The 12,454-nt window shown below is 37.3% G+C and overlaps 1 protein-coding gene across 5 annotated transcripts in view; it reads left to right on the top strand.

Annotated features, from left to right (window-relative positions):
- Window positions 1-12,454, top strand: part of CCDC88A (coiled-coil domain containing 88A) — a 113,335-nt gene that overhangs the window by 24,370 nt on the left and 76,511 nt on the right. For all 5 annotated transcript variants that reach the window (XM_043468585.1, XM_043468584.1, XM_043468581.1 and 2 more), the window contains exons 3-5: window positions 2,810-2,918; window positions 8,242-8,311; window positions 10,675-10,733. In XM_043468585.1, the coding sequence (XP_043324520.1) occupies window positions 2,810-2,918; window positions 8,242-8,311; window positions 10,675-10,733 (238 nt within the window). The remainder of the gene's footprint in view (window positions 1-2,809; window positions 2,919-8,241; window positions 8,312-10,674; window positions 10,734-12,454) is intronic.

The raw sequence follows: 12,454 nt of genomic DNA, 5'->3' as shown, positions 1-12,454 counted from the left end.
ACTGAAGGCATCAGGAGTACAACAGACTGTGTTAAAAAGGGAGGGATTAAGGAGTGAGAAGTGTCCGTTCAGTTCCTGTTCTCTGTCGGGTAAGCGTCAGCCTTCTCTGCATTCTCGTGTGGAGGTGCCTGCACTTCGTCTGTAATCATGGGTTAGTACTCTGTCCCAGCAGCTTGTTAGATTCCTGCTTTATGATAATACCCACTCAGCCCTTGCATAAGGACATTTCACCTGGCAATGTCTTTTTCTAGCTTGACCTCCTTGTCCTAATGAGGAACTAGATCTTCGCTAATGTTCTGGCATTAACTTATACCCTTCCATTCTAATGCCACCCCTTTTACTTAAATTTCCTATTCTTAAAAAAAAGAACAACTGTAATTAAAAATTTTTATTTTCTTCACCTTTATTGACATATAGTTGACAAAATTGTAATTATTTAAAGTGTACATAGCGGTGGCTTTATGTATGTGTACATGTGAATGGATTCCCACCATCTAATTAATTAATACATCCCTCACCTCACATTTTTAACTGTGTGTCAGAACATTTAAGTTCCACACTCTTAGCAAATTTCAATTATTTAATATAGGGGTTACCATGTTTTTCATTACATCTTCAGGCCTTATTCATCTTATAGCTGAAATTTTATACCCTTTTACCAGCCTCTCCCTTTTTACACCCAGTTCTCCCGTCCCCAGATGCTGGCAAGTGTTTTTCTACTACTTCTATGAATTTGACATTCTTTTAAAAATTATTTATTTTAATTGGAGGATAATTACTTTACAGTATTGTGAAGGTTTTTGCCACACATCGACATGGGTCGGCCCACGGGTGTACACGTGTCCCCCATTCCGAACCCTGATCGAACCTCCCTCCCCACCCTGTCCCTGCAGGTTGTCCCAGAGCACTGGCTTGGGCGCCCTGCTTCATGCATCAAACTTGGCACTGGTCATCTATTTTACATATGGTAATATACACATTCCAGTGTTATTCTCTCAAATCATCCCGCCCTCGCCTTCTCCCACAGAGTCCAAAAGTCTGTTCTTTACATCTGTGTCTCTTTTGCTGCCCAGCATGTAGGATCATTGTTACTGTCTTTCTAAATTCTATATATATGTCAATTTGTGTTTCTCTTTCTGACTTACTTCACTCTGTATGAGTTTGACTTTTTTTTTATATTTAACATATAAAGAAGAATATACAGTATTTTTCTGTCTCTTTCTAGGTTATTTCACTTAGCATGGCCCTCTCAGGTTTCATCCATATTTTCACAAATGGCAGGATTTCCTTCTTTCTCATGTCTGAATAATATGCTATCTGTGTGCATGCTAAGTCACCTCAGTCTTGTCTGACTCTTTTCGACCACATGGACCGTAGCCCGCCAGGCTCCTCTGTCCATGGGATTCTCCTCGCAAGAATACTGGAGTGGGATGCCGTGTTCTCCTCCAGGGGATCTTCCTGACCCATGGATTGAACCTGTGTCTCTTAAGTCTCCCGCATTGGCAGGGAGGCTCTTTACCACTAGTACCACCTGGGAAGTCCCTCTATATGTGTATGTACCTGTGTGTGTCTGTGTGTGTGTATTTCATATGTTTTTAATCCACTTATCTGTTGTAGGACGTTTGGGTTGTTTCTGTATCTTGGCTATTGTAAATAATGCTGCAGTGAATATGGGAGCACCATTATCTCTTTGAGATCTTGTTTTTATTCCTTTGGTTTTTATACCCAGAAATGGAATTGCTGGATCATATGGTTTATTTAAGTTTTTGAGGAACTTTCATAGTGGTTGCACCAATGTATTTGCAACAGCAGTGCACAAGGGGTCATTTTCTCCGCATCCTCACCTACCCTTATCGCTTGTCTTTTAATGGCTGTGATTCCAACAGGTATGAGGTAATACTTCTTTGTAGTTCTGATTTGCATTTTCCTGATTCTTGTGATGTTGAGCACCTTTTCATATACCCCTTGACCATCTGTATGGTGTTTTTTTTTTTTTTTTTGAAAAATGCCTATTCAGTTCCTCTACCTATTTTAAAATCATTTTCACTAGTGAGGTGTATGAGTACTTTGTATATTTTGAACATTAACCCTGTTAAATAAATGATTTGTACATATTTTCTCCCATTCAGTTATTTACCTTATCATTTTTTTACTGTATCCTTTGCTCTCCAGAAGCTTTTTAGTATGATGTAGTCACGCCTGTTTATTTTTGCTTTTATTGCCTTTGCTTTCGGTGTCATTGAATTTCTTTCTTAACCATGTCCTACCTTTTATTCTTCTTCAGCTTATTATGCTACTTCACAATCTTTCAGTCCTTCGCTTTTATTAAATCTACAAAGTTTATCCAAGATGAAAGTGATATCTTGTGTCCTCACTTCACTCTTTAATTTCTCTGGGACATTGCCCACTCAAGTATAGTCCTCGTTTTTCAGTGAGAAGATACAACATTTATTATTAGTCCAAATTTACATTATTGATTTAAATAGATTTATATTGGGTGGTAGAAGTATATATATTCAAAGGAAATAAAATGTTATTCATTTCAGGAAAGATGAAGAGACAAAATGAGAATGAAGTGCAACATCTGACTTATATTTTACCACTGTCTGTGAAATATCAGATGCATTTATATTAATTAAAACCACAAAATACATGTCAAAATAATGTGTCCTTTTGGATCATCTGTCAATGAAGATGAATACACAGTTTGTTTATAGAAAAAAATGTATTATATGATTATTTTTTGTTGTCTATAAATTGATAGGTATATTTCAATATAATTTTTAAAGTTTTTTTTTTTTTCTTACAGTAATCCTAAATCAGAGAGTCAGAGAGTAAATAAAAAAGTCAACAATGATGCTTCACTTAGAATTCATAATCTGTCCATTTTGGTGAGACAGATAAAATTTTATTACCAGGTAAGTAGTTCTTTTTTTAATCTAATATTTTAGTAACTGCTTGCATATTCACATTTTTGTGTTGTTTAGTATTAGTCACCTAATATATACTAAAGGCTTATTATATGCCAGGTATTGGTCCATTTGTTGGAGGTAGAGTAGTCATAACACAGTTTGTTTCTTATGCAGTGTTAAAGATACAAACATGTACTTCATAATTATCAAATTTACAAATAATTATTGTTTTATGATTTTTTAAATTTCCTAATAATTTGTATAATGAAACACTTCAGCTGCAAATGAGTTTAGCATTGTTTTATAATTCTGGAAAAATTATACCATTTATAATTGTTTCTACATGTTTTTCTGTCTATACTGGTTTAAAATTTTTCACCCTGCTTCGGTTTTTTTGGGAAACTGCTCTTGAAATTGTACCTTTTATTCTTTTCGTAGCAAAAGCCAAAAGTAATCAGTAGCTTACTCTTTTTATGCAATAGTATTATGACCGTAGTTCAGTTCAGTTCAGTTGCTCAGTTGTGTCCGATTCTTTGCGACTCCCTGAAGTGCAGCACGGCAGGCCTCCCTGTCCATCACCAACTCCCCAAGTCCACCCAGACCCATGTCCATTGAGTCGGTAATGAAATCCAACCATCTCATCCTCTGTCGTCCCCTTCTCTTCCTGCCCTCAATCTTTCCCAACATCAGGGTCTTTTCAAATGACTCAGCTCTTCACATCAGGTGGCCAAAGTATTGGAGTTTTAGCGTCAACATCAGTCCTTCCAGTGAATATTCAGAACTGATTTCCTTTAGGATGGACTGGTTGGATCTCCTTGCAGTCCAAGGGACTCTCAAGAGTCTTCTCCAACAGCACAGTTCAAAAGCATCAACAGAGATCATTCTGTCGTTTTTGAGATTGCATCCAAGTACTGCGTTTCAGACTCTTTTGATGACTGTAATGGCTACCCCATTTCTTCTAAGGGATTCCTGCCCACAGTAGTAGATATGATGGTCATCTGAGTTAAAGTCACCCATTCCAGTCCATCTTAGTTCACTGATTCCTAGAATGTCGGTGTTCCCTCTTGCCATCTCCTATTTGACCACTTCCAATTTGCCTTATTTCAGCCATTCCCTGTTACAGTTTTTAAGCTCTTCTTGTCTTGTATTTTAGTTCTCTTTTTAAACCCCATTAATTAAATATTGAGCATACTGTTAAATAAATCAAATCAGTGTTCTTTTAGATCAAGTCCTGTATTTTCCTTTTTTTCCTCTACATGGTTTTCTGTTGTATCGCAGATCTGCCTTTGATACTACTTTCTTACTGAAGTACATCCTTTAGTTGTTTTGTGCGGAAAAGGCTTGTTGATAGTAATGTTTATCAGTGTTTGTCTGAAAATGCCTTTATTTCATCCTTGTTCTTAAAAGATAGTTTTGTTGGGTATGTAGTTATAGGTTAATAATTACTTTTCTCTCAGTGTTTTGCAGGTTTTTACCTTCTCTCTCTAAAAGAACAAAAAGTATTCTAGAACTACATATTCAACAAAATCATAAAAAACGAGATTAAAAATGAGAACAAGGAAACTAAAAATTACAATTAATTTGACATTTATTAAAGTCCATTTAGCTGTTACATACTTGACTATAGCATATTTTATCTTGAGATACCTTGCATTTAACTTGAAAATTCACTTATTAAATACTCCCGAGGAAGCAACGCTTCTGTGTCAGGTCAACATGGCGGGCCGGCCAGCTGGTAAGTGAGGGGCGGCCTGCCTGGCGGGCATCGCCGCGCTGAAACGTTTATACTCTCAGCAACTTGCTCCTCTCCCTGTGCTCGGTCTAAGAGGCCAGGTTTATGGTGGGAGGGAAGGAGGCGGCTCCAGCCAACCTCAGAGACGTCTTGGGCCCACCCCCTTTCAGGGTCCAGGGCCGGCTGTTGGTGAAGGTGCCCGCGGTGGCCCCCACAGCCCTGACGGTCCGGATGCTCGAGCTCTGAGCCCTTCTCATCTCGACCTTAGAAGAAGTTCAAGGGCACCATGAGATAATTAGTGGCTCTCAACCCAAGTGAACCGAGCGTTTAATGAGAGCCAAGTGCTGTCGTGTGCGTTAGTTAGGTCCGTTCTCTCAGCGCGAGGAGGACAGTGTCAGTTTTCCTTGTAGGCTAGTAAGATAACTGAGGCCAAGTGGCCGGAGGAAACAGGATTGGAAGCCTCGCTGCACCTCTCTCGCGCTTCTCAAACAGGGAATTAGAGGCAGCTGAGTGAGTGAGTTACGGCGAAGCTTCAGTTTAATAACCTTGGCTTATCTGGAACATCCACTTGGTCTTTGGATTTGGAGACATTTGCATCTGTTTTGGGAATTGGAACAGATGTGTTTATTATGGAATAGGACGCAGATATTACTGTAATATTTAAATAACGTGAAAAAATACAGTCCCCTCCCCACTCCTTCCCCCCCCCCCCGCCCCCCGCCCTTTTTGTCAGTCCCTAACCCGCCTGCCAGTGCAGGAGACGCGGGTTGGAACCCCGGGTGGGGAAGATCCTGTGGAGTAGGAAATAGCAACCCGCTCCAGTATTGCCTGAAAAATTCCATAGACAGTGGAGCCTGGTGGGCTACAGTCCGTGAGGTCGCAAAGAGTCGCAGGCGACTGAACACACACACACACCCCACCACCCTCTAGTTTTTTCAGTCGCAGGCGACGGAACCCACACCCCCGCCCCCAGGTTTTTTTAAAAATGTTGGTCCCTATTTCTTTACCCCCAGCAGTTGTGAAGCTATTAGGAAACACCGGATTGCCAACCTAAATGACATTGAGCTTTTGGGGAGTGGTGGAGATATTTAAAAATTCATTTTTTACTTAACTAGACAACTACTGAAGACATTGTGCTTCAGTGCTGTGTTTGGAAACTACATAGACCTGGTCTCAGCTCCATCACTGGCTGCCTCTGATCTTGGATGGGATAATTTATGTAATTCCTATTGCTCTTTAGCAAGGACGGGCCGGTTATAAGTAACTCGCGCATGGGCGTAAAACAAATAAAATAGTGCCTGGCACACGGTAAGTGTTCAGTGAATGTCAATCATTATTACCATCACTGATAAATTATGTTTACAAGTAATTGTCTACTACAAGTGCGTCTGAAGATTGTTGATGCTTTGTTAATTGTTACTTTAGAAGCAACTTTATACATCTGGTGCTTAATTTCCAAAGAGAGTTACCAAAGCTGTGATGTCTAAGAGGTTGAATCAAAGGAGAGTTTGTTTTCCTTCCTTGGTTAGGGGCTATCCCTACGACAAAATTTTAAAAGAAAATTTAAACTTTCCGTACCTCCCCTCCAGTACCACATCTCTCCTGTAAACATCAGGCACTGTCATGCTGCCTTTAGCTCCTACTGGGTAACCCATCAAGCTCAGTTCTGTTCCAAAAAGAGTTTTAACATTACCTGTTTCTCCTCATACACTTTCAAATATTCATTCTCTCCATGGAAAGTTAGCTGCTGGGGAAGAGGGAAATGGGCTTCTTTTACTAGTCCATATGGGATCAAAACCCTCCCAGAAATACATATATTTTTAGAGAGAGTAGCCAAGTGAAATAAAAGTAATGTAGAATAAAAGTTTTGGAAGATGGGGGTCATTTAGATCTGCTAGTGTATCCTGAAATCTCATCTTTACATACAACTCCAAGTCCCTTGAAAAGTTTAGAGTTATTTCCTGTAATCTGTTTCTGAAATTGCAAATGATGGAGAAGTTCCCAGTTTCTTTTCCCCCACTCCTTTAATTCTAACGGCAGCAAGGGGAGATAAAGGAATGGGATGCAAAAAAAAAAAAAATACTCCCAAACTTAGTATCATCTGTTGGAGCAAGTGATTGTAGCAGTTTTTGACACTTATTTAAAATATTATTAACAATATTTACATAATATTTTTAACTGTATTCTTTATTGTGTTCAGCATATGCTAAATGTTTACCTTTCTTTAAATGTGTGCATATTTTTGGTGTTAGTTTTTTTAAGAACTAGTGAATATAATACTGAAGAAAATTTTTTATAACTTTCTAATACATATCTGTCACAAATTAGAGATAAAAAATCAATTCTAACTAGCCTCTGGGATCATGCTATTCTCTCGCTATAAGAAAACACTTGTAGATCTAGAATCGCACAGTTTTTTAAAAGCAATACAAGTTAGGTTTTCATGGTTATTTGCTTGTTTGTTGTAGTGTTAAAGAATGATTCAGAAAGAAATAACAAAAAATTATTCCGTAGCAGCTAGTATGTCTGAATGTGTAGGAAAGCCCAATAGTTAAGCACTTATTAATATTTAATATCACAGAGATTCAGTGTTACCACATTGCAGTGATCGATCTCTAGTCTCTTTCTTCCCAGACCCTTTGCAGTGTGTCACTGGTGGTGGTTATAATGATAGACATGGTGTGTTCCTTCATTTGCTCAAAGAACAGAAGATGCATCCTGGGCATATAAATAAAAAGAGTTGTTGGGAAGCATTCAGTTCTTTCTGAATCATTCTCTGCCATAGAAGTTTGTATATATTCTTGTCACAAAAGGTTTGACAGAAGTCAAAGGGAGTGAAACGTCTGTTTTTGATAGGAGATAAATAGTGATTCACTTAGGAAGAATCATTCACTTTTATGAAAATGATTGTAAGATAGGATTTTTAATGAACTAACTAGCTTTCTTAATTTTACTATCGGTTGATTTTTTTAGTTCTCTTAGAAGTAGTAAAAAACCAAACAACAAAAAGCACACATACTTGAATTTTTATTGAAGAAGCTTGTTTAATTATCTAATACCTAACATTCAGTTCAACTTGGACATTTTTGTTTTATGGACATCTTACACTTTTAGTTATTTAAGCCATTAACTTATCATTACAAAAGATTTAAGACTTTGGTTACCTTTTTTTCACATTTTGTAAGCTTTTTAATTGCAGTATACCAGTGTAGGTATCAGAGAAGGCAATGGGAACCCACTCCAGTGCTCTTGCCAGGAAAATCCCATGGATGGAGGAGCCTGGTGGGCTGCATTCCGTGGGGTCGCTAAGAGTCAGACACAACTGGGCAACTTCACTTTCACTTTTCACTTTCATGCATTGGAGAAGGAAATGGCAACCCACTCCAGTGTTCTTGCCTGGAGAATCCCAGGGACGGGGGAGCCTGGTGGGCTGCCGTCTATGGGGTCGCACAGAGTCGGACACGACTGAAGGGACTTAGCAGCAGCAGCAGTGTAGGTATAGCATGCCTAAGAGACGTGCAGATAGTAAGTCATAGCTTGTTGAGTAATTACCCTGTCAGCTTACCCAGACAGCAACCTTTGTGTATCTTTTTATAGGAGACTTTGCAGCAGTTGATCATGATGTCATTGCCAAATGTCTTAATCATTGGCAAAAATCCCTTTTCTGGTAAGTATTAAAATTAGCATACTTTGATAATAAAGATAATATCATCTTTGTGTAATATTGTAATGCTTACTAAGATCTTGCTTATTTCCATTAACACACTACGTTTTTCGTCAGTCTGTAGGGAAAGTTGGAGGTGATAATCCATTCTATATAGAGAAAATGAACAGAATATTTGTAAGTTGTAGTGGAATCAGACAAACATCACTAAGTCCAGTGTTTTTCTGACTCTACCAAATTGATACTTTTCTGTGATGATTTTTAGTGCCTTAAAGATAAGTATGGAAATTAAGTACAGTAGTTAAAAGCTTAGAAAAATGTAAGCTTTGAAAATAAGTGATTTTGAAATGACTTCTAGGATTCTGTTGACTCTGTTAGGGTGTTTGCTTTGGGCTTCCCAGGTGGCGTTGGTGGTAAAGAACATGCCTGTCAATGCTGGAGATGTAAGAGATGAGGGTTTGATCACTGGGTGGGAAAGATGCCCTGGAGAATGAAAGGTAGCACACTCTAATATTCTTGTCTGGAGAATCCCATGGACAGAGGAGCCTGGTGGACTACAGTCCATAGAATTGCAAAGTCGAATGGGACTTACTAGCACATGTGCACCATTGCCAGAGTTGTTTGAATCTAAGGTTTTACTGATTGATTCCCAAGTGGTGCTAGTAGTAAAGAATCCACCTGCCGAAGCAAGAGAACAATTCTGTCCCTGGGTCGGGAAGGTCCCCTGGAAGAGGAAATGGTAACCCACTCCAGTACTTGCCTGGAAAATCCCATGGAGAGAGGAGCCTGGCAAGCTATAGTCCACGGGGCCACAAAGAGTTGGACATGACTGAGCATGCACATACATTTTTTAGTTTAATTAAACTACTTTTGAGTGGAAAGAAGATGAGAAATAGTTTCTTAGATCATTTAAATTATTTTCTTCAAAGTTTCTGCCCTTTACCAGATTTTAATTGTGATATGTTCAGGGTTTTAAGTTTTGAACAATTGGGAAAATTAACAGCTACCTAACAGTTTCAACAAAGGACTTAATTCTTACAAGCTACATGTAACCCAGATCAAGTATATCTTCTCCAGTTCCCACCTTCAGTCAAAACAAAGATGAAACCAAAATAAAAACTAAATCCAAGCAGCTGGTTTTGTTGAGGAAACTCCCAATTACATGGGGGTGAATTAGGAGGTTAGGTGCTCTTTCGAGACATTCTGGAATGTTTGAATATACAAATAAAAAATGAAAAAGTGTTGTGTATAGAATGGAGTTGTTTTCAATTCCACATATATTTAGGATTTACTTACCAAGTTAGAGGGACCAGGAATATAAAGAAAATGGTTTATGTTCTGAAGGATCTTGTGTTTTGGTGGGTGATAAACAGATTACTGGGTCATGTAATAATTAATGCAAAATAGATGTAAAAATGTTAAGGCTTATAAAATGTGGAGCTATTGATTAAAGTTGGCAAATTAGGGCTGGAGACCACTGGTATTTGGGTCAAGGAAGACTACACAGAGATGTAAGAGCTGTGCATCTTATTGTGATTAGATTAGTAAGTAGTTCATTAGAGGAAAGAGGGGTAGCAAAGAAGGACAGACAGAGCGGGTAACAGAAGTTTTGGCAGTGGCATGTGTATGTATGCATATTTGGGGAAGGGTGATCAGTCTAGCTAGGAAGGTTTCATGGAGAGTAGGAGGAATTATTTGAAAAGAAAATTTGGACTAATTTGTAGACAGATTGGCTTGATGGTGAAATTCTGGAGTGACTCAGTGTTTTAAGAACATTTGGATTGAATACTGTTGGACAGTGAATATACTTTCCAGCTCTGTTACAGACCATTAATTTTATCCTGCTTGTTATATACCTTTATTTTACTAGCCTCACTGTAACTGACATTTAAGGTTTTGATTCTTATGACTCTACATAGTGGAAAGCCATTTGAATTTTATAGGTAGGTGAATCATATAAGGTATGTGTTTTAGAAAAAAAACACCAATAGGCCTAAAAGAAGCCGGACTTATTCGGGACCATTTTGGCTGACTCTGGCATGTCTCTATAGCAGCAGTTCTTAATTTGGTATCCTGTTGTAATATAATGATTTATGGAGAAGTGGTGGATTTATAGTTAGCATCCTTTATCACATAGAGCTTTGAAAGCTATTTTATCTGTACTGCAGCCTTTCAAAATGGAGATCCTTGCACATTTCTTCTGCTGTTACCACATTGTGCACATAAAGAGCTGCTCTTTTGAATTCACTGTACTTAGAAACTTAATTCCTTGGTCAAGTTGTGAATACCATCTCTAAAGTTAATTCTACCACTATCACAGTTGAACTAAAGTTCAAGGTTGTACCTAGTAATTCTTTTTATTTCAGAACAAGGCACAGAAGAAGTTAAAAAGTTGCTTTTGCTTTTACTGGGTTGTGCAGTTCAGGTAAGTTAAAATACTTCATATTTTTATTTTAATAAAATTTTGTAAATTTTTGAGGCTCTAGTTTCTGAAGGACTTAAAGGATGGGCCTTTGCTGTTCAGAGTCCATGTTAGTAATTTTAACATAGCTGTATAACCTAAGGAGATTCTGAAGAAAAACACTTTTTGTTATTTTGTTTCAGATATTATTTATGTTATCAGATAGTCATATCTGATAGCATAAATTATGTTTATGTTAATTTAATTCTTTTTAATTTAATTAAAATTAATTCTTTTTTAAAAAAATACTGAGGCTTTTATAGACCCCAGGCTTTTCAAGTTCCCTAGAGGTACCCTGAAAACCTCTCCCAAAACATCCGTATGACTTATGCATGTATGTGTATGTGTTTTTGAAGGGAAGAGGAGTGATGATAAAAAGGCAGAACTTATGAAGTCTCAATCATCTGCTGGCTTAGAAGTCAGTTACTATAATAGAATTAGAAATCTCTTCAGTGCCCATAGCACTTTAAGAACTGTATATAAAGATAAAAGAGCTTAATTTTAAGTGGAAAAAGTTTGCTAATGCTTATTTAGTCTTCATGCGAGTCTTTATAATTGGAAGTAAAACTATTTGTAGTTCTGTTTTTAACACCAGACTCTCTTTATGCTCTAGAGCTGGACTGTCAATAGAAGAGCCACTAGCCACATGTTGCTGTTTAAGCTTAAATTAATTACAATTAAATAAAATTACAATCTCAATTGCTCATTTGCACTAATTACATTTCAATACTCAGCCATAGGTAACTTCTGAGTACTGTGTAGGAAAACACTGATATTCTGATTTTTCAATTTCAAAATTTGTGTCTTCTCATTCTTTTCCATCTTGGTACTCTCTCTTTTCTAGCCTTCAAGAACCTATCAACTTCATTCTGTGTTCTTTAAGAAAGTCTAGCCTGTTTATTCTTTAAGAAAGTCTAGTCTTCTTAAAACTTCTAAAGTTTGAATAGAGGTGAGATTTAGTACAAATTGTAGGTATTTTAAGGGTAATGGAAGAATTCTCATTGATTTGTGTTGAGATTATGTTAAAGGGTGAGCTTTTAAAGATAGTGTAAATATAAACAGTGGCTCAAGGACTTAGAAAAGGGAACTGTAGTATATGCTTAATTTAAACCAAAGGTATGGCAGTTGAATTATGACTTCGTTGAGTCATAGTTATTAATAACCCTGCCATTTAATTTATGCTCATTGGCTCAAACTATTTATTGGGCAGCACTTTTGGAAGCATAACATTTAAAAATTGGGATTACCATACCTAAAAAGTTATTTTATATATGCTACAAAGGTACCCTCACTATGCCTGTTAATTGTTCTCACTATGCCTGTCAGATATGCCTGTCAGTAGACCAAAAATCTTGTTTTTAAACCTGGTAACTTTTATCACATGTTCCCCAAAACTCTGACTTCCTCGTTAAAACTGAAAACTTTATATTTCTTGTAATTTAATTTTAAATATTTTTGTATTATCCTAATGATTTTGTTTTTATAGGATGAGGAACTTTCTGCACTGATAGAAATGTGCTTAATTAAGTTAAATTGTGTGACAATAGAAATAGAATATTATAATGTAGAGTATAAATCAGAACCTTACTAAGTTTCTTACTGACTGAAGACCCAATTTTTCTTTTTTGAGTTTAGTGCCTTCACTAGGAGTTCAGTAATTGGCCCAAAAGATGCAACTAAGCTAG

Source organism: Cervus canadensis, chromosome 5, assembly GCF_019320065.1.
Source record: "Cervus canadensis isolate Bull #8, Minnesota chromosome 5, ASM1932006v1, whole genome shotgun sequence".
Classification (NCBI taxonomy): domain Eukaryota; kingdom Metazoa; phylum Chordata; class Mammalia; order Artiodactyla; family Cervidae; genus Cervus; species Cervus canadensis.
The sequence above is the reverse complement of the archived record's forward strand: the minus strand, read 5'-3'. Positions and strand labels throughout refer to the sequence as shown.